The 24,547-nt window shown below is 52.1% G+C and overlaps 5 protein-coding genes across 5 annotated transcripts; 4 read left to right on the top strand and 1 right to left on the bottom strand.

The window, feature by feature from the left end:
- Window positions 1-4,085: 4,085 nt before the first annotated feature.
- On the bottom strand, window positions 4,086-6,149 carry BDZ83DRAFT_716919 (uncharacterized protein; the record flags this gene model as incomplete). Its single annotated transcript, XM_060511892.1, has 2 exons — window positions 4,086-5,457; window positions 5,533-6,149. 2 exons carry the CDS (start codon window positions 6,147-6,149, stop codon window positions 4,086-4,088), a joined length of 1,989 nt encoding a protein of 662 aa, XP_060368649.1.
- A 5,553-nt stretch (window positions 6,150-11,702) lies between these two features.
- Window positions 11,703-13,328, top strand: BDZ83DRAFT_738673 (uncharacterized protein; the record flags this gene model as incomplete). Its single annotated transcript, XM_060513028.1, has 5 exons — window positions 11,703-12,013; window positions 12,069-12,111; window positions 12,173-12,252; window positions 12,317-12,689; window positions 12,746-13,328. 5 exons carry the CDS (start codon window positions 11,703-11,705, stop codon window positions 12,839-12,841), a joined length of 903 nt encoding a protein of 300 aa, XP_060368648.1. The 3' UTR covers window positions 12,842-13,328.
- A 2,913-nt stretch (window positions 13,329-16,241) lies between these two features.
- Window positions 16,242-17,209, top strand: BDZ83DRAFT_608557 (heterokaryon incompatibility protein-domain-containing protein). Its single transcript, XM_060507485.1, has one exon. It carries the CDS (start codon window positions 16,394-16,396, stop codon window positions 16,901-16,903), a length of 510 nt encoding a protein of 169 aa, XP_060368647.1. The 5' UTR covers window positions 16,242-16,393; the 3' UTR covers window positions 16,904-17,209.
- Window positions 16,964-17,542, top strand: BDZ83DRAFT_749000 (uncharacterized protein; the record flags this gene model as incomplete). The annotated part of the gene is made up of 1 exon (XM_060513706.1): window positions 16,964-17,542. One exon carries the CDS (start codon window positions 16,964-16,966, stop codon window positions 17,540-17,542), a length of 579 nt encoding a protein of 192 aa, XP_060368646.1.
- A 2,363-nt stretch (window positions 17,543-19,905) lies between these two features.
- On the top strand, window positions 19,906-24,306 carry BDZ83DRAFT_570215 (exocyst complex component Sec3-domain-containing protein; the record flags this gene model as incomplete). Its single annotated transcript, XM_060504280.1, has 5 exons — window positions 19,906-19,990; window positions 20,084-21,282; window positions 21,379-22,155; window positions 22,203-23,335; window positions 23,391-24,306. The coding sequence occupies 5 exons, from the start codon at window positions 19,906-19,908 to the stop codon at window positions 24,304-24,306; spliced, it is 4,110 nt and encodes a 1,369-aa protein (XP_060368645.1).
- Window positions 24,307-24,547: the final 241 nt, after the last annotated feature.

The raw sequence follows: 24,547 nt of genomic DNA, 5'->3' as shown, positions 1-24,547 counted from the left end.
TAAATAAGACGGGCTCTCTCTCACTTTCATTCTCGACCAGCCGAAGAACCACTGAAAATCGTTATGGGCGTCACCTTTGCTTGACCGGATTGTGTTGGTGCGGAATACCGCCATCACCGCGCCATAGGAATCACAGCCCGCCGGCCTCGACCATGAAGATTTCACACCAACCAAGTGACCCCCTCGCAGGTGACGATCCAAGATTTGATCATATGCTCTCATCTCCAAGTTCCCCTGGCACAGGGCTGTCCAGAGATTGAAACTCTCTCTTGTGTCTGTGGAAAAGAGCTCGTCCACATCAAAACCAGCAGGGCAGTCCCGATTAAGGTGCAATACACTTAGTACTCATTTTTGCAACGAAGTAGACGACTGAGAAGTCTATCCTTCCGGATCATGAAGTATTTATAGAGAATAATGGTCATTATAACAGCCGCAATTGAGTTTTTGGATCAAGACGAGGGTATCAGAATCCAGAACATTCGAGGAATACCTTGACACGCTAATTTTTACCCCCTCCTCACCCTTCCTACTCCTTTGACCGCTCAGTATACGTCAAGTATCTCCAACGTCTAGTTCTCATCACTTTTGGGAGACTAAGACTAGTGAGCCATCTTAAAGGTGAGAGCCCACCAGATCCTGCAAGTCTCCAAGGCTCCGAGGTTGGGCACCTCAGCACGTCAGAACGACGTGCTGTGAAACCTGCAGACAAGACATCAGAGAGGTCCATTACTACAACCACTCTACTGTGATCTCCATGTTTCATATCGCCGTTCCTAAGCGCCAAATCAAGTCAAAGATTGCGAAACACCAAGGCTGCTTCCCAGTATAAAGTACCTCTATGTCTTGTATATCAGAAATGAAAGCAAGATAAAGAATCAAGAAGCCGAGATTATGGTGTGAGGCTAACATCTCTTGGCCTTCCTCTGTCTTTCGTGAGACATTGACCTATAATTCCATCCCCCAAGACGCACTTCCCTTTGAAAAAAGTCCAGCCCAGCAAGATCAGCTCACCAAGGTTCCAAGAGCCTTGACCTCGGCACCTATAAAAGGCTGCGGTTCAGTTTAAGTTTGGACGGATTACCCAAAGGGAACGCTATGGCTCTCCTGATGGGTCACACTTTCTGGCGGCCCAAATATCGGGATTCTGGAGCTTGAGGCGGCCACCGCGGGTGTCTGTCTACAATTTACTTTGGACTTTGGAAACGTCAAAGAATCGTCCAAGGCCTACCAAGTCAAGCTCGGTCGTCGTCCAACTACGCCCGTCGTCACGCAGAACATGTCCATCTCCGAATATGATGTACGGCGTGAATAGTAGTCTCGAATGCCGTACATCGCTGTAGCAATCCGCCCTTTGTAATGCTTCGTGTACAGAGTACGTTCAATCTCAAGTAGAGTTGACACACTCCGTCGGCACACTTCTTAGAGACTTTTCCAAGTGAAGAACTTTTCACCGTCCCATGCTACTTCTATCTGTTCTTTATACTTGACTTTGTCTTCAAAGGGGTTAAACTAAGTTCCAAAGCATCGCACTCATGGTCAGTAGAAGGGGGAAAATTTCTGATATATTTCTTTAATGCACGATCCTGCTATACAGACCATAGCATGTTGTAGTCTGGAGAAATTGACGCGCCCAGCCTCAAGAATTTCCTGTGAGGAACTCATCTCGTCTGCAAACCTCCCAAAATCTACATACGAATCACGAAAGAATTAAAAACTCGGAATCAGTACTACACTCTGATCGGGCTAGTAGAATACAGGCACAAGGCCACGAGTCGTAGAACGAATACCCTTTTTCTAGGGAGGAGAGACTGAACCTACTACATCAAGACCCTATTAGTCAACTCTAAGCCTCTGAAAACGATGCCAACTCAAATGGTCACTCGCCTCCCACAGTGTGTAGAAAAGTCGTTGAGTCAAGATTATCAAACCTAGCATGCCATTGCTTCTGAAAGGCTTTATTCCTGCACAACTTCATCCAAAGATATAAACACTGAGACCCACCGCATCCATGCTTGGAACTATGCATACTCGGACTATTTGATGAACAACACCTTTGATCTCAAATTTACACAACAAATCCTTCATGCAACATATCCCTCCAACCCCTTCCCACGTCAATGTAGTTAGCCCTCCAAGTACACGCCCCCCCTCACCTTCACCGGTGTCCCGGCACCGAGACTGGGGAAGAGACCGAGAAGAATATATATATAGATATCACGGAGTGGGTAGCGAATACACATCATCAAAAACCACCCGCCCTCAACCCCATTAGTCGCCTACCTTCGGTTACGGAGTACACAGCCCCCAAATCACCTTGCTAGTTGGAACACTGCCCTCATGCCTGCAAGACATCATGAGCTGCCTGCCAGCAATGGATCTCCCTGACAGCTCCCGTCTCTCGGGAAGGCGACGATCGATACTCCTTTCGAGGAAGCTCTCTCCTCCCTTCGTTTTCTTTCTCTCCCACTCATGCCCGTTTCAAATGCTTATTTCGGTTCCATGGTGATTAGGATACATCAAGTGTTGAGTGGCCTAGACTATCCCCAAGAAGGGTGACACTGGAGATGGGACGGGAGACCATCGCCTTCAATCCTCGAGATTTTTCACGCTTAGTACCTACCCGACATCCAAGGTTGACAACGGAGATCACTCCGGAGAAACGACACCCCCAAGAACTCCTCCTACCGTCCCACGAAATGAAGGAACCATCTCCGTTTTCTATTTCCGTCTTTACCGGGGGGAAGGAAAGAAGAAGGTGAGAGAAGAAAGCGGAGCCCACGGGGAGAAAAGTAGGCTAGATGCCGGTGCCGGGCTTGGGTGCTGGGTATTGGGAGATATTGCAATCCCCGTGTAAACGAAGGCAACCCATCTCCGAAAGGACACTCCACACCCGGGAAAACGGTTTCTTAGGTCCCGGCAGATATCCATAGGTACCCTTCCCCGATGACGAGGACCCGGGTCTCCTGAGCTTGGCTCAGATGAAGGTCAGCTATGCACAAGATTCATAATACGTGTATGCTGACTACCTAGTATTATGTTCAAGCGGAGAGGTTGAGATAGAGACATACGATGACTTACACAACAAGTCTGCACAACTTTTCGCCCCACCCTCACCACCCTCAAAATTAGCCAAACCTGGGAACCTTCGTTTTCAGAAAGAAGAGCGAACCAGGTTCTCTGGTAAAACCATAACCAGTAACCCGGTATCCGTACCCGTCGTAACTTCCGACAAAAGACCCCTCTCCCCTCCCCCTCCTCCCCAAGCCTCAAGGTTCCAAAAGCCCACCAATATTGACAAACACAGCCACACCAAATCTCAATCACAGTTTACTTACTCATCTCACTCTCCGGAGGAGGAATGGAGGCCAGAGGGTTGGGGGGGGGGGGGGAAGGGGGGAGGGGTGGGTTAAAATTGAAGTTGCTTTATCCTTCTTGGACGTCGACAACATCTCCACACCACACCCGCCTCGCGGGAAAGACGATACCTCGAAAGGGGAAATCACTTAATCCACCCTTACTGCCCTCCCGTAATGTTACCAGTGTAACGGTAGCACTAAGCAATTTTGACTGGACCCAGAAGGCAGCTTTCACTTCCCGGCCGCAAGGGTCTCGAGGATTCGAATGTCAAGCCGCAATTAAAAAGCTTGGTGGGTTTTACCAGGTATGTCAGGCATTCATGACCTCGCCTCGTCGGGTCCGAAGAATCCTAGCAGGACTGGAATCTCCGGCCGAATCCAACATACCGGCCCCGCAGGCACCAAAAACACGATGAACGACGTGCAAAGAGTGATGATGAAGAAGTTCCCTGTAACATCCGACAGGTTATTTTGTACTAAACACCAAAAAAAAAAAAAAAAAAAAAAAAGATGTTCAAAAAAGACTGCTCCGGGCCACGCTCTGTATGCGCTTTATATGCCTCAGGAGAGATGCAACCGTTTGTAAATGTAAGCTTATACAATGGGCTATCGCCCGGGATAAAACAAGCTGGGCGTGAACTGTAAGGCCACAGCTTTTTCATTTTTTTGGCCCTCCAATTCGAATATGAAAACCTCCCTTTCCCATTCAACCTCATTGTAATGGATCTCTCAATCCATGTACATTGGATCCCCTCTCACCTGTGACATGGCCAGTCCCATATCACCGCCATGCATGCTCTGCATCGTAGCTTGCATATTCGGCATTGACCGGCTCATGTTGATTGCTTGCCGATTCGCGTTCGGATTCCCGTTCTGCATCATAAACCGCGCATCGCTAGCACCCCTTTGCTGTACCTGCCTCGTCCGTGGCACCTCGAGGGTGGCTTGTCGTTGAATCGGCTGCTGGGGCATGGGCTTCGTGGTGGGCGTGTTCATTACGGCAAAACTGTCATCATCCTCCATCTCAGCATCGGCGTCGGCGTCGGCATCCCCATCCGCATCGGCATCTTGATCGCTTGCCTCATCAATCGAAGGCGGACCTGTTGAATCACCTGGGTCGCTATGGCCAGTGGCGCTCGTTGTCGACTGCCGATGCTCGGGGCTTGGGAATTGTTGCACCTGTTGTTGTTGTTGCATTTGCTGCTGTTGTTGTGCCGCTTGCATCTGTTGGTGTTGTTGCGGTTGCTGTTGCTGCCCTTGCTGCTGGTTCTGTTGTTGTTGCTGTTGAGGAGTCGGCGTCGGTGTAGGGGTGCTGCTGTTTGCTTGGTCCAGTGCCCTCTGAGCATTCATGCCAGTGTTGGCGACACGATTCATGCTGATGACCGTCTTCCACCTCTCGATTGCCCGCACAACAACGTCATTTAAATCCAATTGTCGGTCCTCCAATCGCAGTCCAACATGGCGGCTACCACTCTTGATACCCGCCTCCAAAACGTGAGTGAGAAGCTGCCGCTCCAGGGGCACCGTGGCCGGTGAGAATAGCTTGAATTCTCGTGGCTGTTGGAGACGGTTGAGCTGGTCGATCTGAGACTTCAAGTTCGTGTTCTCTTGCTGTAACCTGTGCTGGTCATCCTTCATTTTGTCAATCTCAGTTTGCTTCCTGCCAACGCTCCTAGCCATTTCCAAGAGCCATAGCTCGTTCCGCCGCTGAATAGGCAGAGAAGACCAAACTTGAAAGGCTGATCCGAGATGCTCATTCACCTGCTTCTCGAGATTTTCTGCCGACTTTTCCGCCTTTTTCACTGCTTCGCGGGTGTCTCTGATAGGCTGGTCCCGAGGAGGGTACGTAAGATCTTCCATAGCTGCCGTAGTAGCAGTTGCGCAGGTAATCTTCCAATTGTTGAATTCTTCTTGGAAGAAAGCCTTGAGAGCATCATACTCTCTTTGACCGGGTGATTGAACGGACCAAGAGGTGGAGGTGGGGTGCTGGGTAGAGGAGAAGAGAGTTGGTGGCGAGGCGAGGCATTGCAAGGTCAATGCAGGGAAGTCGAGGGCTAGAGGGTCAAAGTCGAAAGGCATGGAGTTGTTGTCGATTTGTTGCCTATAGTAGCCAGGGTTAGCCATCATGTATTCCTTCCCCATTTGTTCACTTCTGCTGCATTTCAGAAAAACTCACTTGGCTGCCCTCCACGAGCTTAGGAGCTCTCGTAATGCAAGCTCTGCCGCACGAGCAGTATCCATGGCATCTGCTAGCTTGTGCTTGACGTCGAACTGCGCCTTTTGTATGACTTGCTTGCTCACTTGTCTCGGTCTTTTTCCTGCATTTTGGCTTCCCTCGCCATCGGTCGAGGTAGCGATTTCGCCGTTTTTGGCGGGGATATTGTTCATAACGCCCGTGGCTTCCCACGAGGGAGTCCAAGGGTATTTGCTTAGTGTAGAGTCGACAGCATATTGACCGTCCTTTGGCAGAGCCGGGGACTTGTGAGACTCGCCACTGTCTGGCGCAGCATCTCTCTTGGCAGCAGGTCTTGGGGTCGTGGCTGGAGTTGAGGCGTTCCTCCCGCCCAAGGATCCTCTAGGTTGTCTCCGCGTGATGCTTCCTCGCAGACGCTTGATTGCGTCAACGTCGTGGATTCCATCTGGCGGCTTGGGGTTCTTCTCCTTGATGTAGAGATCGAGGTGTCGACCGAGAGAGGAGGAGGTGAAGGCCTGGCCGCAGTAGGGGCAGTTCTTATCCTTGGGGGCGCCCAGCTTCTGTTGGCTCGAGTCGGCGTTGCTCGCGGTTTCCGCCATTTTGGCTCGGGGGTGGTGGATGTAAAGAGACGGGTGGGTAACGAGTGCTTCGAAAGGTTTATCGACGGTAGGGATGAATTCGTGTTCGTTTCGGTGGGGTGGGCTGTTACAAGGCTTCTCTTGCGTGAATAGACTCTTGCAGCTGCTCCAGGGGAGCTATGTAATCGAGGGTCATATGTAGATGGACCGGGTAGAGAAAGGTCGGAGGCGGAGCCGGCAAAGTTCAGAGTTGATAGATAAGGTAAGGAAATATAACGAGTGGTGTTGAGGACAGAGTAGTTAGATAGGCAAAGAGAGTAGTAAAAAGAGGGAAGTAATCAATAAAAGAAGGACTAGATGCTGAAGAGCTAAACGAGTGTGCGAAGAGAAGGAGGTCGGTGGGAGATGTCGAGAAGTAGCTGCTACCCTTGTACGAACAGAGGTTCACTGAACGCTGGCCAATCCTTGTGACGAAGAAACGTGTATATCGGCCGTTCACGGAGTCAGGTATGGGAGAGGTTCGGGGTCGGTTTGAGATGTGGGCGAGAGCTAAGGTAGCGAGTCGGGTTGGCGGAGGAGGGCAAAAAGTAGGATGCCGGGTATTAAGGAAGTAGTAAAATCTTTTCCCGGTCTTGTCTCTCTCACGCGCGCTCTCTCTCTCTCTCTCTCTCTCTCTCGCGGTCTCTCGATCTCTCGATCTCTCTTGCCGTGCAGGTTCTCAATTCATCCGTGGACTCTCTCAATCTCTCGACCTCTCTGCAAAAACAAAAAGAGACGAAGAGGGGATGGATGGGAAAAGGGCAAAAGACGGGAGGTGGAAGTAAAGTACAGAAGAGTAAGGGGAAGTTGCAAAAATGTCACCCGGGATTTAATTATTGCAGTTTTTTTTAATAAGGCAGGCGGGCAGGGGTAGCACCACCGACCCGCGCCAGAAAAGGACGGCGAGGTGGGAGCTTTGGCGCACCCTAAGGTACCTTGGTCCTTTGGACCTTGGGTGCTTAGGTACACCTCATAGTAAGGTACGGGGCGGAGAACTGAGGTGCACCCCCCCATCTTCTCTACGTACCCGCCTCACCTCACACTAGGTAAGGTAAATCCATCCCTCCTCATCCCTCATCCCTCACTCATCCCATCCGGGCCATCCCAATCCCAATCCAATCCAATCCCGTCCTGTCTGTCCACCACGACCAGCCAGCCAGCTCCTCACTCCTGTCCGCTTTCCCCCAGATTGCCGCCAGTGTGCATGTGCAGGTGCCCTGGTGCCCTGGTGCCCTGGTGAGCGGGTGCAGCGCGCGCAAGCTACAAGCACAGACGGAGCCAAGGACGGCCCAGATGCAAGCCCCCCTTCACAAGTTCACGGGCTCAAATGTCCAGGGCCGTACGGTGGTCCCACCTCTGCGCCGGTGCTCTTTTTTTCATATCCATAAACACCTTTTAATAGCCATTCACTGCACCTTAATAGCACCTTAGCACATCGACCTACCTTGGCATTAAAATAGTCGAAGTATTGACTTGGTGACTTAGGTAATATCCAATGACGCCTCGCGAAGCTGGCTGCGTCAGGGAGGCGAACCGTAGGGTCTCATCAGCCAACGGGGAGAGGAAACGTATTCCTGCATCTCCTCTCAACCTAGGTCCCTAAGGTCGAGGCCAAGTCAAAGGTCAAGGTACCTAACTCTGTACCATCCATGACAGATATCTCAGCGCACCATAATCAGCCGCCTCGCGCCTCGGAGACAAGGTGAAGAGATAGCTCGAGCTATCGATACTTTACTTCACTAACAGTCTGGGAACACCTTACCTTAATTCTACACCGACTGCACACCACCAGGGCAATCTGCAGAAACGGTAGAGCATTTTCTCTTTCGATGCACACAGTGGACGGCACAGCGGACTCGGATGCTCCAACAGACGGAAACGCGGAGAGGAAATCTGTCATACTTCCTGGGAGGAAAGCGCGCGTCCGACCCTAAGGATTGGTCGCCAAGCGTAGACGTTGTCAAAGAGACGATCAAGTTCGCCATGAGCACGGAGAGGCTAGATGCACAGATCAGCCAGCAGCGAAACCACACGCAACTAACATCATCAAATTAACCGGAGACACCCCCACGCATCCTCGTGCCATCGACAGCAGGACTAGCTTCGGCCGCCGACGATAGGACGTCGAACACTTTGAGAAACAACTCCGAGATGGCCTGCTACTAACCCCACGAGCAACCGCAGCATCGACATGCAAAACTAAAAAAGACACATACGGAGACGAACAAGACTTGTATGGGCTTCTGGGAGGCAAGGATATGAACGAATGTGGAGAATATGTAGATAATCATGCGAGCCCTAAACAGCTTAGCCGGGGCGTAATAAACTATGTATGTATGTATGCACACCACCATTGGATCCATAGCATCTAGAGGGATTTTGCCTTTCAGGGCAACAGGGCCAAATTTTCACACACAGAGTTCAATCCAGAATCCCTCCCCCGCTGAGCAGCTCCATCTCCAAAGACTCCATCGACGCGCTCTTGTTGGTCCAAAGTGCCCACCAACTCCTCAACTCAGAATCTCTCCAGAGAGCCAATCAAGATCCTCCTAAATCTACCAAGCACGCGATGTGTTCAACTGGGACCCAAACTCGGTCCTCAGATATCAAGACCATCCCGCTTAGAATCTCTGCTTGAGCCGCCGTCATTCCAGCGTCTGGTGGCTCTCTCACATGTCCCGTCGCTTGTTCGCTTAGTGCAGTGCTGGTCTGGCCCGCGGAGAGGAGAGGGACAGCCCGGCACCGCCCTGTGCATCAGTACTACTAGCCTAGCGCTGTCGGGAGGGGTGTACCGGGAACTTTTGCCTTGAGCAAGCTTGCTTGTCTGTCTCTTCCACGTCGTCTCTTGCCTTGTCTTCTCCCCCTCGGGCCCCGATCTGAACCACCCATACGAGACCCTTTAGCAATTGAGGAAATAATTCTTCAACCCTGACGAGCTGCCTCATTGAGCCCAAATTGCGTTGGGCAGCCTGGCCTCTCTCCGACTCTCTGACTCGAGCCATCCTCAAGGGCCCTCGGTGGGTTTGCGGCTTCCCATTGCGAAAGAGCTCCAGTCTCCAGAAGCCAGAGGCTTGACAGCCGTCGACGGTTGTGACTCGTGAGGTAATTAGCGGAGGGCACGACCCAATGGAATCCACGGCACAAACGTTCAATAAAACGCAAAGATGCCCAAAGCCAATATTTTGTCTGGTCCAGTCATAGTAGTGGTCTTGCTCCAGTCTCCAGATGCCACCTTTCAACTCACCTCATTCCCATCCTCACCGCGTTGGACAAATCCTGGCTAGACTGGTCGACCGACCGGGGCGCGGGTTGGCATGCCCGGTTCGTTTCTTTAGGCTCCTGGGGTCCCACAGACTCCCACTGGCTTGTATCCGATCCATTTTTCAGGGGGTTTCCGGGAGATCATCCAGGGGAGCCGGTGAAGGACCTGGTGCTAACGGCGCCGACGAAACCTCACGGAGTTCCTCTCATGAACATTGCTCGCGCAGCATGTATACTTCCTGGGTCTGTATGGAGTAAGGTAAGGTAGCTGGCCTTCATCAGCTTCTGACAATGTCGGCCAGAACTTGTTTCGACGAGAGACGGCAGGATCCCACACGTAAACAAGGCCGTGTTCTGCCGAATGTTTGGCCTTGGCTCTTGTTCCTCTCCGCTCCGTGTGTTTGACCCGGGGATACCATCCGGTGTAAAAGGACCCCGTTTTCCTGCATCTAATAATGGGGTTGGCATCTGCAGGACGCGACGCAAGGACTACGGGACAGATAATCGCGTCCAGGCCACTCATCCTCGAGCTTGCGGCGGCGGCGGTTCCTATCGCCCGCTGGTGCTGGATTTGCTGACGCTCCCGGTCCTGGTCGTTCCCTGGAGGCTGGTGGTCTGGTGTAGCCTCCCGCAGCCGCAGCATCTTGGGTCAACCTTGTCTGTCTGGGACCGTCTCGTACGGGCCCCATCAAGCCCACCAAGGAGGTCGATTCAACTGCACACCAACCAACGTTAGCAGCCTGCAGGACACCGATAATTTCCCGCCGCCTCTCGTACGGCAGCTGAAGCTGACACCCAGTGTCACGGCGTGTTTGGCCCTGATCCAGAGCAACAGGCACTCGCTGGCCCGTTCTTCGACCTTAAAATGCCATAACTTGGCATCATCCGCCCTGGATTTGACGCGAGGGAGAGGCAAAGTAATACTGTTGGTCGGTTGGGACCTTGCAGATGATCACCGAGCATGGCTGGCACTTGCCCACCAGCTGTGAAATCGAGATCCATGTCTTTTGGCGCTTGCCTAAGCCTTTTCAAGAACGTCTCGTTGGTTGTCGTATTTGAACAGCAAATCGCAACCCCTTTCGCACTGCAGTGATTTTGATGAGATGCAAATTACGGTTCTGCAGTTCCATGCAGATACGCTGCACATGGAGTCCTTTTTCTCCGTTGGTTGGAGCGGCACAGTCTGGTTGGTGCCGAGAAGCGCCTTTCGCAGGATAAAGTGGCAGTGTCTGGCAGATCTCAGACAGCTTGCTGGCAAAAAATAGACCTCGAGGTACGTCGCAAATGCGTTCTTCTTCCTGGATCGGCTGTCGTCGATCATCAGATTAGCCGCGGACGAACTCATGCGACTCGCCGTCTTCAGTACTGAACGAATTTGGCGAGGGATGATTGCCGTTGAGTAATGACGCAAACCTTAACCAGCCCAGCTTACGACGTTGAAAATGAATATGATCAGCTTATCGACTGCAGCCGCGAAGCAGCGTGTGAGGTGTGAACAATCGGCAGGGTCAATTTTCGGAGCAGGAGAAAGGCAGTTGTTGTTTGCTAACTTAAAGTATGTGCGGCAAAATAGGACTCGGAATTGCTTGCTTATCCCGGAAGCTTCCAATCGAGGCGAAGACGTATCAGTGCCTGCCCAGAGTTGACAATCTGGTATCCCACCGTGCCTGCGTTCAATGTAAAGTTCTACCTCAGTAAAGGTAAGCTGGCAAGGTAAGTGAGTAAAAAACGGGAGGAACATTCAAGACAGACCTCCCAGGTTGGAGCTTGGTCCACGGGTTCGGAGCTCCACATGAGCTCCTTCTGCCGCCAGTGGTGGGTACTCAGAGGATGGGGGCTCCCGGGCTTGAGGAAAGCGCCGGAATTGGTGGCGGCAGGTATCCGTTCTTTCTCCTCCCCTCCGGAGAAGTGGCTTGTACTCATAGATCACGTGATAGGAAAACGCCACAATTGGTTGTGACGTGAATCTGCTTCTTGCTATGTACTAAGGTAGCTGGGGCAGCTTCCGGTATTTGCGCGTAGTCTCTTTGGCAGCGCATCGCAGCTTCCTTTCACGTTCAGTCTTGCGCAACCTTCTATTTGCGCCCGTCCAAACCGCTACTGTCTAGACGAACTGCGTATACACCGTGGGATAAACACTCTTTATACAATGCCTCCGGGTAAGTTCTCACCTCTCCGAACTTCACCCCTCGCCCCACGAGCCAAGTCGCGTCGAGATTGCGACAACGCACTTCACAACGCGAATCCTCCACCAATAGTCCATACAACGTCGCAATGGCGCGTCGCAAAGCAAACAAGGGAAAGAAGCCCATGAAGCTGACAGCTCCTATAGCTATTAGCGACGATGAGATGTCCGACGCCGGCGGCGAAATCGCCATCCCCCTCAAGGAGAAGCGCGCAAAGAGCCGATCCGCGGAATACCGAGACGATGTCAGCGAAGCTAAGAGCGAAGAAGACATTCCCATCATCTCCGGCGACTTGAACGGCAATGCTACCAAGCCTGCCAAGGCAGCTAAGGCAGCCTCTGTCGTGGCCGACGAGGAGGACGAGGAAGGCGACGAAGACGATGATTTGGAGGCTGATGAGTACGCCACCCACACCAAACGGCTCTGCTGGAATAAAAGGGTTGATTGGCCATAGATACGTTGTCGAGAAGATTCTTGACCATCTGGCTTCCGAAGACGCAAGTGCCCCTCTTCTATTCTTCTGTTCGCAGTGCGCCTCGATACTAACGCTTTTCGTAGGGCACCGTGAACTTCCGGGTCAAGTGGGAAGGTTATTCTAAGAAATCAGACCAGACTTGGGAGCCGGAAGACAGCCTGAAGTAAGTTTCAAACTGTGATCTGCGATCAACGCCAACATTGGAGCGACTACTAACACACTCGCAGGGAAGGCGCATCAGAGATCTTGGAAGAATACCTTCAGAAGCTCGGTGGACGCGAGGCGCTGTTTGAGGAGAAGACCAAGGCCAAGGCCACGAAGAAGCGCGGCCGCCCCAGTGCTTCGTCATCTACACCACCGGCGAGCAGCAAGAGAGGCAAGCGCAATGGTCACCCCGCCGAATCTACTCCTCCTGCCTCAGCAAAGGAGGCTAAGGCCAAGGCCTGGACACTGCCCAGCGGCAGCTGGGAGGATGATGTCGAGTCGATCGATGCCTGCGAGGACGAAGAGTCAGGCTCCATCATTATCTATCTCAATTGGCGAAACGGCCAGAAGACTAAGCATCCCAAGGAGGTGGTGTATAAGAGATGTCCCCAAAAGGTATGGTCCCATGTATTTCGGCGCAACACAAGATGACGACGCTAACGGATACTTAGATGCTGCAATTCTACGAAAAGCACATTCGCATCATCAAGGCGGGACCTGACGCCGATCTTCCGGACCTTGATACCGCGCCCGAGGCCAAGATGTAGGACACGAAAAAAAAGGTGCAATTTGTGGATTATTTGGGCAAAGGATTGGCGTTTGGGCTCGTGATACATCTGATATCATTAGCAGGTTCTGGAGCATCGTTGGCTTGGCTTCTGCTCGTTGCGATATTTGCACGCTTTCAGTCCTCGGAAGAAGTCTCATCAGGCCATACCTAAAATCAGGTCGAAGGCGACTCGGACTGAGGGGGGCTTGCTATATCCTTATTGTGACTGAATTAGCGGGAGGATGTGTGCTTCACGGTTCTGCTTCGTAACTTCGGGAGAAAAGAAAACCGCAAGTTCCTTTATCGATTCCAATTGCTCCAGCCCACGCGTGAGATTGCCCCTTGTTGTAGAGGAGGGTGAACATCCTACGTCTCCATCATGTAAACGCAGCCTGGGCGGGCAGGAACTTCTCGGCCTTCATATATTACGACAGAGGTTTTCCTTGTTGGTTCACGTCAAGCAAAAACGTGGTCTCAGAGTCGTGAAGGGCATTTTATCCATGTCAATAGGCGGGCGTCGCCGAGTGCTAGATCCAGGTACGATGCAGGTACAGCTCAGTCATGGCCAAGTAGCGCTTTCGGTCTAGTGAAAGTCGCGATACACACAATTTTACAGGAAAGTGTACATCCGACCTCTCCCCAAGACGGAGAGGCTTACCACGACATGGGTAAGAAACCTGCATGTTGCGAGTCCGCGAGGTTGGGTAGTGGAGGACGTCGCAGCAAGCCCGTCGGGATACTCCACTAAAAAGCAGCTTTACATCCCTGCATCGCAGGCGGTTGGACGAGTGGGAGAGCCTGAAAGTCGCGGTAGCGTTGTCGCGGAATTTTGCCTAGGGTGGTGGTGCACTGGTGGTGGTACTTGGTGGTGCGGCGCGCGGCCCAGCCTCTCACATTTCTATTGACTTTCGGGTTTTGCGGCTGGGCGAGCGACCAGCTTTGGGAAAGCTGGTGGCGGGGCAACGCTTCTTTTTAACGTGAGGCTTGCCCGCGCTGCATTCCTCACCATTCCCAATTCTCCTCCCCTCATTCTTCTGATACAATTGCATATTCTCATTGCAAAAAGGGTTTATTCGCCCGATCTCGAGCTTTCTTTCCCCCTCTCCTCATCATCGTTGATTACTCCCTGGTGAACAATCCCGTTGTCCACTCTGGGTCTCTACCATCAACCTTTACCCACATCTCGGACCCATACAACTCGGCACTGGACAAATTCGTAGCAGGGAACTTCAGCTGCTCATTCGCGAATTGAAATCTCATCTAGCCGTCACGTACGACAATTCCTTAGCTTCCATTTGGGATTCCAACCGAGACTATTTGTCTGACGGGCCATCCCAAAGGCACAGACAAAAACCTCGGACCGTTGAAAGATACCACCAAACTCAATCGTCTTCCCGAGACCATCACATTCCACGGCGTCTCCGCCCAGACCCTCCGTGTCTCTCTTCCTCCTCCCAGCCACCGGCTCTCTCCACACAAGCTGCCCCCGCACCGTACCGCATCGCTCCACACCGGCGCCGGTCTCACTCCCACAACCCCCACAAAAAATCATCGCGGCCGTTGGAGCTCCGTCAGTCTCACACTCAAGAAACGCACAAGAACAAAGGACGACCAGTCCTAGTTAGCAGCCATGGTCAAACAAAACGACGTCATCGCAATCATTGTCATTGTGCTGTTCGTCGTCCTCGCCCTCGTCGCGTTCGGCATCTATAGATTGGTCCACGTTGCGCGCCAGAGCATGAGCGTGACGTCTGGGTCGAGTAGTAGCAGCTCCGACGAGATTGTCGACGACTGATCTACTCGCTGTTTTATCTTTACGGAATTTACTCATCGCTGCCGCTCGCTGCTGCTGCGTTTACTATCTACCATCGCATTTACACTGAGATACCACGACAAAAACTATTATTGCAAGAAAGCGTCATCGCAACTTTTGGTTGCGACTATGAGAGCTTTATGCCAAGGCTCCGGCCGAGACTACGACATGAAAGGGAGAACGAAGGGAATGAATGAATCTGGGATGAGTGATAATGAGGAGGAGAAATTTAGGAAACATGGAAAGGGATATGAGACATGATCAATTGGCATTTTTATCTGGCATTTGCGCAGCATTTTCTTACCAAACAAAGTTGGTCATTTGGGTAACAAGATGCAGCAAAATGTGTCTTGTGGGGGAAGATATCTACGAGTGTATGATACTGGATCTGGAATGGGCTCCGCTAGGGTTGGCGACGACCGTTTTGAAAGGATGAAGATGAGCCCATGTACATAGAACGAACAAATGGGATGAAGCAGGCCTCTCAAGGCTGAAGATGAGATAGAATTGAATACCAGATATCACCACACCTGGCAGGATCGATGTACCCGTAGTTTCTTTCTAGGAAAAGGAGGCGTTTGAGGAAGATATGAAAGACCGTACCTCAACCCCTCATTACCTATCCCAGCAATGTACGCGATTGTAAGGTTGTCGGCCGCGACTGCACGTAGCGAAGGTCTTGTGGCCAGCTGCCCAAGCACTTGCTAAGCCGGTTCCGAAAGAGCTCGCCAAGGAACTGGTTTCGAATAATCTTGTGCCTTTCGTCCATTAATCACGGTCATCGTTAACGTATTCGCGACTACATCGTCAGGTTGGAGGCCGTGACTACAAGTGACAAATGTCATTTCAAGATAACCAATGTAGCCTTTAAACAATCCCGTGCCTTTCGTCTCGCGATTGCGGTCATCGCGTACATATTCGTGACTAGGTAATCAATACCATATGCGAAGGCGCCTGAGCAGAGACTAGAACAGCTCTGCTGATCAGGGATATTTGCAAAGTCACTGAGCAGATACCAAACGGCGCTTCTGATCACGGATACGTGCGAATGCGCTTGAGTTGATACCGAACGGCTCTGTTCTCTGAGATAACGAGACAGCCTAGGTAAAGGCAGGTGAGTGTATATCGGTACCTGTATTCCTTCCTTGGACCCATTCAAAAACAATATGACAAATTGTGAGAATACTATGCGTTCCATTTGAGGAAAGGATTCAGACGTTGAACATAAGTTTTTTCAAACTTTATATGGGTTCGTGATGGTAGTTCTGCTTTTGTCTCTTTGAGAGCTCATGTCTCTGCAGAGCACGCATAGCATACCTAGCCAGGTCAAAGGTACTTTGGGTTGTTCAGGAGCTGGAGCAACAATAACGAATAAAATCATAAAAGCGAGCTTTTCGAATCTCCAAAAGCCCATACTTTGATACTCAATTACAAGTAAAGCGGTGCCAAATCGCTGCTGATGACTTGCATAAACGATGGGGCCACTCACATTGCAAGCTGTGGGTATTGGCCAGCGGGCAAGTAACTCATGTTGCCAGATCAGGCTATAAAAAGCAACCATATTCTCTTCCATCGACCTCATAAACTTCAGTCATGAAGACCTTACCAAAATGCGTCTAATCAATGTGAACACACTCCTACTGGAGGAGTTCATAGGCTGGTGTCCTCAGTACGCAACGTTATCTCACACTTTGAATGGCACGCAGGAGATAAGGTTCAAAGAGTGGCAGGAACAAGATGTCGCCAGATCGTAAAGGGTACGCCAAGATACTCGGGGCTTGTCGATTAACACGAGAATTCGGCCTCGAGTACCTGTGGGTTGATACGAACTGTATCGACAAGGAAAGCTCCGCCGAGCTCTCAGAGGCAATCAACTCAATGTTCAACTGGTATCAGGAATCGGCTGTCTGTTTGGCTTTTCTCGAAGACCTCGACTTTGAGGATATCACTTTACCCAGCTCAGGCGATGAAGTCGTCCCTAGGACGAGACCTGTCTGTTTCAGGACCCAGGGCCAACAACAACATTGTCGGCCTGAACTCGCCCGTAGTCATTGGTTCACTCGCGGCTGGACATTGCAAGAACTCTTAGCTCCAAGGCGGATGTACTTCTTTGACAAAAGCTGGAGGATCCTAGGATCACGTCAAGACTTTGCGTCTGAAATTTCAAACATCACCGGAATACGGAACGAGTTCATTTCCGGCGTCAAGTCGGTTCTAGACGCAAGCAATTCCGAGATGTTTTCTTGACTAGCAGACCGGGAAACGACACGTCCTGAAGACATGGCTTACTGTGTACTCGGGCTCACCATGCCGTTGCTCTATGGAGAGCGTTCGGCGGCCTTTATGCGCCTCCAGGAAGAGCTGATCCGCATCTCGGACGACCAGACAATCTTCTGTTGGACGTGGGATCATACGATCCCACAAGACTGGAGTAGACTACTCGCACCATCGCCCGCGGCCTTCGACGGCGGCGACCCGTTCTTCTGCGGATCCGAGACTGACGAGCACATTGTCGAATGGAGAAAGCCCATATCGTACTTGATGACCAACGTAGGTCTACGCATCCGCCTGCCCACATTGAAGATATCGGGTCTAGATCTTGCCGTCCTGAACGTATCCGAAAGGAGAAGCGAGTCGGGAGAGCAGGACACTAGCACAGGTCGTGTCTGCATTCCCCTCATGACGAACAGCTACCTCGACGAGGTCTTTGGTGTCTCGTCGACACTGGTAGACGACTCTGCGGCTAGTGCTCAGCGATGGGCGATTCCCGAGCAACCTATAACTATTTACGAGCTGAGGAACATATACCCCTCGTCCCTACAGGATTTCTACATCCGTCCGTTGCAACGAGACGCAAAGATGATAAGGAACACAATATCACACTGACAAGCAGGAAGACCTAAATATCCATCGTTACAAATGGTTCTGCCAATCATCGAGACGCGAATGGCACCATCCTTTCACTTGGAATTCAGTTCGATCGATACGTTTTTCCAGAATTCTGTAATCCCACGGCACACAAAATCTATCGAGCGTCTCCATGTAAATTCGACCAGTCAGCATTTCTTCTATTCCCCATTCAGAGGTCTATTTCCACTCCTAAATACGAAAACATGTGGCGCGCTCGGCAATGAGCTACCGCTGCACGTTGGAGACAACCGGGTCGAGACACTAGTTATTGGGGCTTACGCGAGGACTGAAGCACATTCGCTTCCGGAGAAGGAAAAAATGTGACTGGTTTTGTTTTTTCAAAGACGAGCAGCCGACGCGAGCAATATCGGGCGAATGGTCCTGCAATATGGCATGCTCACCGGACAGGACAATCTTGGTGCATCTGGATCGACACACAATTCAATTGCCACACGGAATTATTGCAAAACCAATGTTCATTTCCTTCCTGCCGGCCCCGTCTTTGATAGACCGGGCCCCTGACAGATGGGGACTTTGGAACAACGCGGATATCATTCAAAACACTATGCAACGTAAGATGTTGAGTTGGCCGGAGGATGTTGGCGGCCGATAGTCAGAATTCGACTTGAGGCAGATGAAGGGCCAATGTAGCAAGTGAAATACAACGGCTTGAAAAACTTATTCTCGAGATGATATTCGGTCATGAATCAAGGAGGGAAAAGGGTTGGAAGAAAAGTGCTGTTTTGAGGCCTTCTTTATTGTCTATGTCGAGAAGCAAAGGGAGAGACCGCCATATATTAGCGACGTTCCGCTTTGCGTCTTGGTTCACTTGTTGCGATGGATAAATATTTTAGGGCGATATGAGGAGCCTTTATTGACATTGGGGTTGCCACAAAGTCCATGAGCCTCACAGTTTGAGATAACTCAATGATACCCCTGATGCTGCTTCACTCGACGTTGGTAGTTGGACGTTGAAGTTGACCATCTGAAGTCGCATGCACGGTCCACCTCCCAAAGCAGAGTGTTTGGTCATGAGAGCTTCACTGGCCATCTGATGATGATATCCAAAAAACTGAAAGAAAGTAGCGAGCTGAGCAAAAAGTCGACTGAGTAAGCCATTTGAGTTTGGCGACATGGCTGCCCAAGGCCTGCAAGGTTCACTGTCAGAAGTGGCCGAGGGCGTCGGCAGAAAGAACAAGAGACAGAGACGGCATCGGAACCCCGGATGTTGCAGTGATGGGCGTATCGAGGGGGCTATCTCATTCATGGGCAGGGCAGCTTGAAACATGGACTGGTGGGAGGCATGACGACGGGCGCCCGAGCTCTCTGACGGCAACCTTGCCGGATGATGCGTCTGATATCGGTTCAGTGCATAGACGGAGAACAAGTAACGCGAATATGCGGGTGTATATCCTGGGATACAAGAATGAATTGTTCGTGTGAGGTTGAATTATCGTTAAAAAGGCGGTTGTCTGCACGGTAACCTTCTCAAGAAGAGGATTGCTGAAAAAGGGGACTGAGTTGCAGGGCGAGCTGCGAACGAGCCAGGCGATTGCGGGACATCAGAAGTCAATCGGTGGCGGGACATTCCACCACCTTACGGATACTTAGGTACATACAGATAATTAGCGTGGTGGCATTGGGAGGAAGGAGCCACCTCATCCCTCCCAAACCAATCTTTCAGCACACCCGATTGCGTAGTCCAGGGAAGTAGTCCAGGGAAGTATGTCGCTGCAAGTTCCCGTCAGGTAGCAGATAGACAGGCATTCGGGCAGGTACAACCAATGTACCGTGGAGTCGATGCGGGACCGAGATGGTAGAGACGTTCAACATTGAATTCCGTGAATGGCCAGAACCGACGACTATTGCTGACGAAAAATGATGGAAAATTATGTTACACATTCTTCAAATTGACAAAATTCGATGCAAGTAACAAGAACATCTTCACCAGCCACACTGATGGTGAAGTGGCGGCGCTATCAGGCTTAGCTCGGGGCTGACGCTAACAGGAGCCCCAGAATCGACGGTCGAAATACTTCCCACCCCCCATCAACCAGCGGGACCAAAGGCTGCCCTGGCAGCAAGCTACCCCCAAGGACAGACAGACTCCAGCACACGTCCACCCGTTCTCCTTCTGGCTTGCATCACGACACGACCTCGAAATCCCACCTCAACCTCATTCAACTCCCTTCCGAGCGCCTTGTCACCCCATCGCACCACCACGCCGCCCTCCCGATTCCGATTGCGCGACGACCATGTAAATGGTTCCTCCCATTACATTGCGAACATCCTCATGATTGCTCCATTCCACTGCGACGGGACCGCCCTACCGAGCAGCCATGGACAACAGGGCCCAACGATTCGAGGATGAGAAGCGGCGCATCATCGAGAGCTGCTTCATCAAGAAGGATGTAGACGGATCATGTGCGTTGACTTCCGACGTCGCTGAAATTTCTCAGACAAACAAGTCTGCTTTATATGCGTATGGTACTGACCCTTGCTTGCTTCCGTCGATAGTGCTCGAGACATACATCACCCACATTCGAATCACCGAGTACTCCTCCCATCCGACCTCTCCTCCGCCGCCTCAAGCACGAACACCCGAATCACAGAAACCCCGCGTAATCGTCGTTGCAGTAAGAAAGAGTGGCCGAGTGCGTATGCACAAGACGAAAGAGAACGCCAACGGCTCCTTCTCAATTGGGAAGACATGGAACCTCGACGACCTCTCCGCCATCGAGTCCTTCACGGGGCCGCCGGCTAATCCGACCTTCCGCGAATGGGCTGGTGATACTGGCTTCATCGTCACCATCGGAAAGCCCTACTTCTGGAATGCGCAGTCGGATAAGGAAAAGAAGTTCTTCATTGCCAGCCTGGTTAAGATCTATGGCAAATACACGGGAGGCAAGGTCCCTGAGCTATCGGGCTTCGACCAGGCCGAGATGTCCCAGATCCTGAGAAACGAACGACGACCACCCCCTCCCGCACAGGCTGCCTTCCGACCCCCCGCAATGCCCGATGCTGCTTCTAGTCAGACCAGCCTCGGCGCTCCCAATGCGCCCTCCAACTATGGAACTCCTTCGCCTGGCCCGCCAGGCCCTCGCCGACCACCACCTCTTAATGGAATGGCGAATAACTCACCAGCGGGAAGCATGGCATCTTCGTTCTCGCAGGAACCCCCTACGCTGCGAAGATTCGGGAACAAGAGCCAAGAATCTTTCTCGCCTTCCCTGGGAGGCAGAAGCGACGATACGGGAAGCATGCCGCCGCGCTCACGAAATGGCATGCCTGGGCAAGGGGCCTTTGGTAGGTTCGGTGAGCCAGGTCAAGAGCCTGGACTGGGACCGCCTCCGCCAATCTCCGAAGAAGGCAGACCACCAGAAAGGAAGAGACCACCGATGGACCCAGCAAGGCCCCAGGGACAGGGCTTCAACGACAGAGACCTGGTTCCTGCGCCGTTAGTTAGCCCGGGCATGCGACGAGATCAAGTTGCCCCTCCTCCGAGGAGTACAGCCAGGAAGAACTCTCTTTCGCAGAGGTCAGACGGAGGTTCTTACAGGGACAATCGACCAGTCACGCCCCTTACGCCTGGAGACCCGGGTGCACCAGACATTCCTCTCGCACTCAGAACCCCGACAAGAAATGGAGCAACACCCACGAGACAACCTCCTCCTATCGTCTCTCCGCCGCCTGAAATCCCTGTTCCTCCTGCCCCGGTTTCTCCCATCGTACAGACTCCGCCTCCAGCCCCTCCACCCGCGCCCGTAGCTGCGGTCGAGGAAACCATACCCGAGGAGCCTCCGGCTGTTGAGCCTACCCCTGAGCCTGAGGCTCCCGCGGAACAAGAAGATGAGAGCCGGCCAGGTTTAGGACCGATGATCAAAGCAAAGAAATCCAAGAACGACCTTGCTGGTGTGCTCTGGAAGGCTGCCTCCGCCGCCTCAGCTTTCAAGCCTCGACCTGGCGGTGCTGGTGAAAGACTTCGACAGCTTGCCACAAAGAGCACTGAACCCGCTGAAGGAATCACAACAGTTTTCCAACCTCCGCCACGGCCTGCCTCTTCTGACGGCCCCAAAGTCACATCCCCAGAACCTGCAGTCGAAGAGACTGCTGCACCTGTGGAGCCTCCCAAGCGCACATCTGGTGTGCCTGAGGTCAAGGTTACTGTGCCTAATTCTAGCCGACCATCAAGTTTGCAGCCCTCAATTCAGGAAGTTATTAGCGTGAAGAAGCCAGAGGAATCCGCAGCCAAGGAGGAGAACAGCAAGTCGATAGTTGCCGGTAATGACGCCAAGTATCTTGCATCTCTTGGTATTGACCCCACATTCTTGGATAACAAGAGCGGCGAATTCACGAAGTGGCTCGACTACTTCGGATGGGTTCCTGGCGAGCAGATGAGATCTCGTAATGTGGATGAGATGAGGACAGACCTTGAGCGAGAGCTCAACAAAGCACAAGCAGGTGGCTGGCTGGCTCGGTTTCAGGAAGAGGATGATCGTGTCGAGGCTATCAAACGCGGCATTGACCTGGCAGTCGCTGAGTGTGAAGAAATGGAGAATCTTCTGACGCTGTATAGCGTTGAGCTTTCGGTAGGTTGCTTGGTAAACTTTCCGAAACTGTTGCTGACCAGAGATAGACTCTTTCTGATGATATTGCATACATTGAAGCTCAAGGCCAGGGTCTTCAGGTGCAAACTGCTAACCAGAAGCTGCTCAAGAAGGAGCTCGAGTCTCTTCTCGAGACAACTACTATTACCTCTGCCGACCTGAACGCCTTGAGAGCGGCGCCACTGGAAGATCTGAACGGCCTTGAGGACATTGAGATGTCTTTGGTTACTCTCTACAAGGCCATGATCAAGATCGATCCCACATTACTTGGGGGCGAACCACGGAAGAGCGAAGATATTGGCGGAGAAGTTGATCAAGCCGTGGGTCTCGAGAACACCGATTATGGCAAGATGAGAATCGTTCAGGAGAAGAAGGAGATGTACCGACAAGAAAGCGCTGTCTTCTCGCGACGGTTGGTCGGCTACATGGCCCAACAGTTCGATGTAGCCTACAACGAAGTCAACAGAGCGCTTCGCGAAGCTCTCTCGAGAAAGGTGGATTCTCGCCACCACGACACCGGTCGAGACATGTTGTGGAAGTACAGTCCCTTGATCAAATACGCCAAGGACGTCGACCCCGCCAACTGGGATCGCATGATTCAGGTCTACCAAGACAAGAGCCACCCGGTTTACAAGAACGAATTCCGCCAGGTCTTGGAAGCGTGGAAGCGCAATGCGCGCAAGATGACCGCCGACGAAACATCCGAGCTCCTGTTTACATTTGAAGTCGAAAAGCAACAGGAAGGCAGAGCGACCACTGTCAGGAAGCTTACCGTCAAGCGCAGTCAAACACTGGCCAAGAGTTTGCGTTCGCCCATCGATACCAGCAGTAGGACTAACCTGAAGGAGTCGGGCGAGAACCGAAGCCTTCCTTACGAGGTGTTTGGGCAGGTACTGGACGACCTTCTTCCGTTGGTTGAGATGGAGCAGAATTTCATCATCGACTTCTTCCACGCCACCACGCTGGAACAATCAGACTTCCCGGACCTGGTCGCAGCCAGCAGGCCGTCAGATCGGAGAGGCGGCGACTTGCGTCGTCATCGTTTGATGGAGCCTGACCGTGATCTTGCTCGACGTGTTACTAAGGGTATGGAAGTGATCTTCATCTTCCTCGAGACAGAGATTGCCAAGCTCATTGAATGGGTTGTTCAAGCCGATCCTTTGTAAGTTGATCCCAGTTCCGTGTCATCGTCATGGCATACTAACCAGATGCTTCAGGCAAGGTGCTGGTGTCTTGGCTGTTCTCGAGCGGAACCTGTTGGATATCCAGCAGTCTAATCAAGACTTCCTCAACGCTCTTCTCCAGAAGCTCCACGGTATCTTGGAGTCCCGATTTAAGAAATTTGTCGACGAGCAGATCCGCGCCATCGAGGAGACTAAGGTCAAGATTAACAAGCGCAAGGGCGTTATTTCGTTCATTCGCGTCTTCCCTCAGTTCTCCAACGCCGTGGAAAACATTCTCTCGGGTATCGACCCTAACCTAGCCGTGCGCAAGACGGTTGACCGCGAGTACGATCGTATCCTCAAGTCCATGTTCGACTCTCTCAAGATCATTGCCCGCGAGAACCCCGCAGTCAGCGTCAGTGCGGCAGGTGCGGATCCAGAGGACAAGGAGGCTCTCAACTTCCACATTCTGCTCATCGAAAACATGAACCACTTCCTCGAGGAGATCAACACGCACGGCCTCAATGTCCTTGAAGACTGGCGTGAGGCTGCGTCAGGCGAGATGAACGAACACATGAATCTCTACCTGAACGCTGTAATGCGGCGCCCCCTTGGCAAGCTCCTCGAGTACGTCGAGAATATCGAGGGTCAGCTGCAGTCGGGCAAGCCCGGCTCGAGCATCGCCTCGCAGCCCTCCAATTCCAAGTCCACCTTCCACAAGGTCTTGGCAACGTACGACTCGCGCGAGGTCCGTAAAGGTATCGAGACGCTACGCAAGCGCGTCGAGAAGCACTTTGGCGACGCGGACGACCCTGCTCTCAGCCAGAAGCTTGTGATCAAGGTGCTCCGTGAGTGCGAACGCTTCTACGGCGAAGTGGAGCTGCGCATTAGCCGCATCACTGCCGACGTCTATAGCGGAGACGTCCTCTTTGAATGGCCCCGCGCCGAGGTTAAGTCTGGCTTCCGCTAGAGGCATATGCTGCTTGGCCTGAGAGCTGGGACCTATTAATTTGATGCCGAGTCCGCTACCACATACAGCAAGCCAGACGCAGCATCAGCTTGTGTCGGATTGCCTTCTTCTCCTCAAGCCTCCTGTTCGGGTTTAGTTGCCTCCTGGCACAAGTGAGAGAAGCATGGCCGAAGGGGGACGGGGCTTGTGTAACGTGTACCCGCAACTGCTTACTTTTGACTTTTATTTTTCTTCTCGAGAT

Source organism: Colletotrichum acutatum (genome assembly GCF_030867785.1).
Source record: "Colletotrichum acutatum strain CBS 112980 chromosome Unknown BDZ83scaffold_16, whole genome shotgun sequence".
NCBI classification, from domain to species: Eukaryota; Fungi; Ascomycota; class Sordariomycetes; order Glomerellales; family Glomerellaceae; genus Colletotrichum; species Colletotrichum acutatum.
Note: the sequence above shows the minus strand (reverse complement) of the source record. Positions and strands in the feature narration are given on the sequence as shown.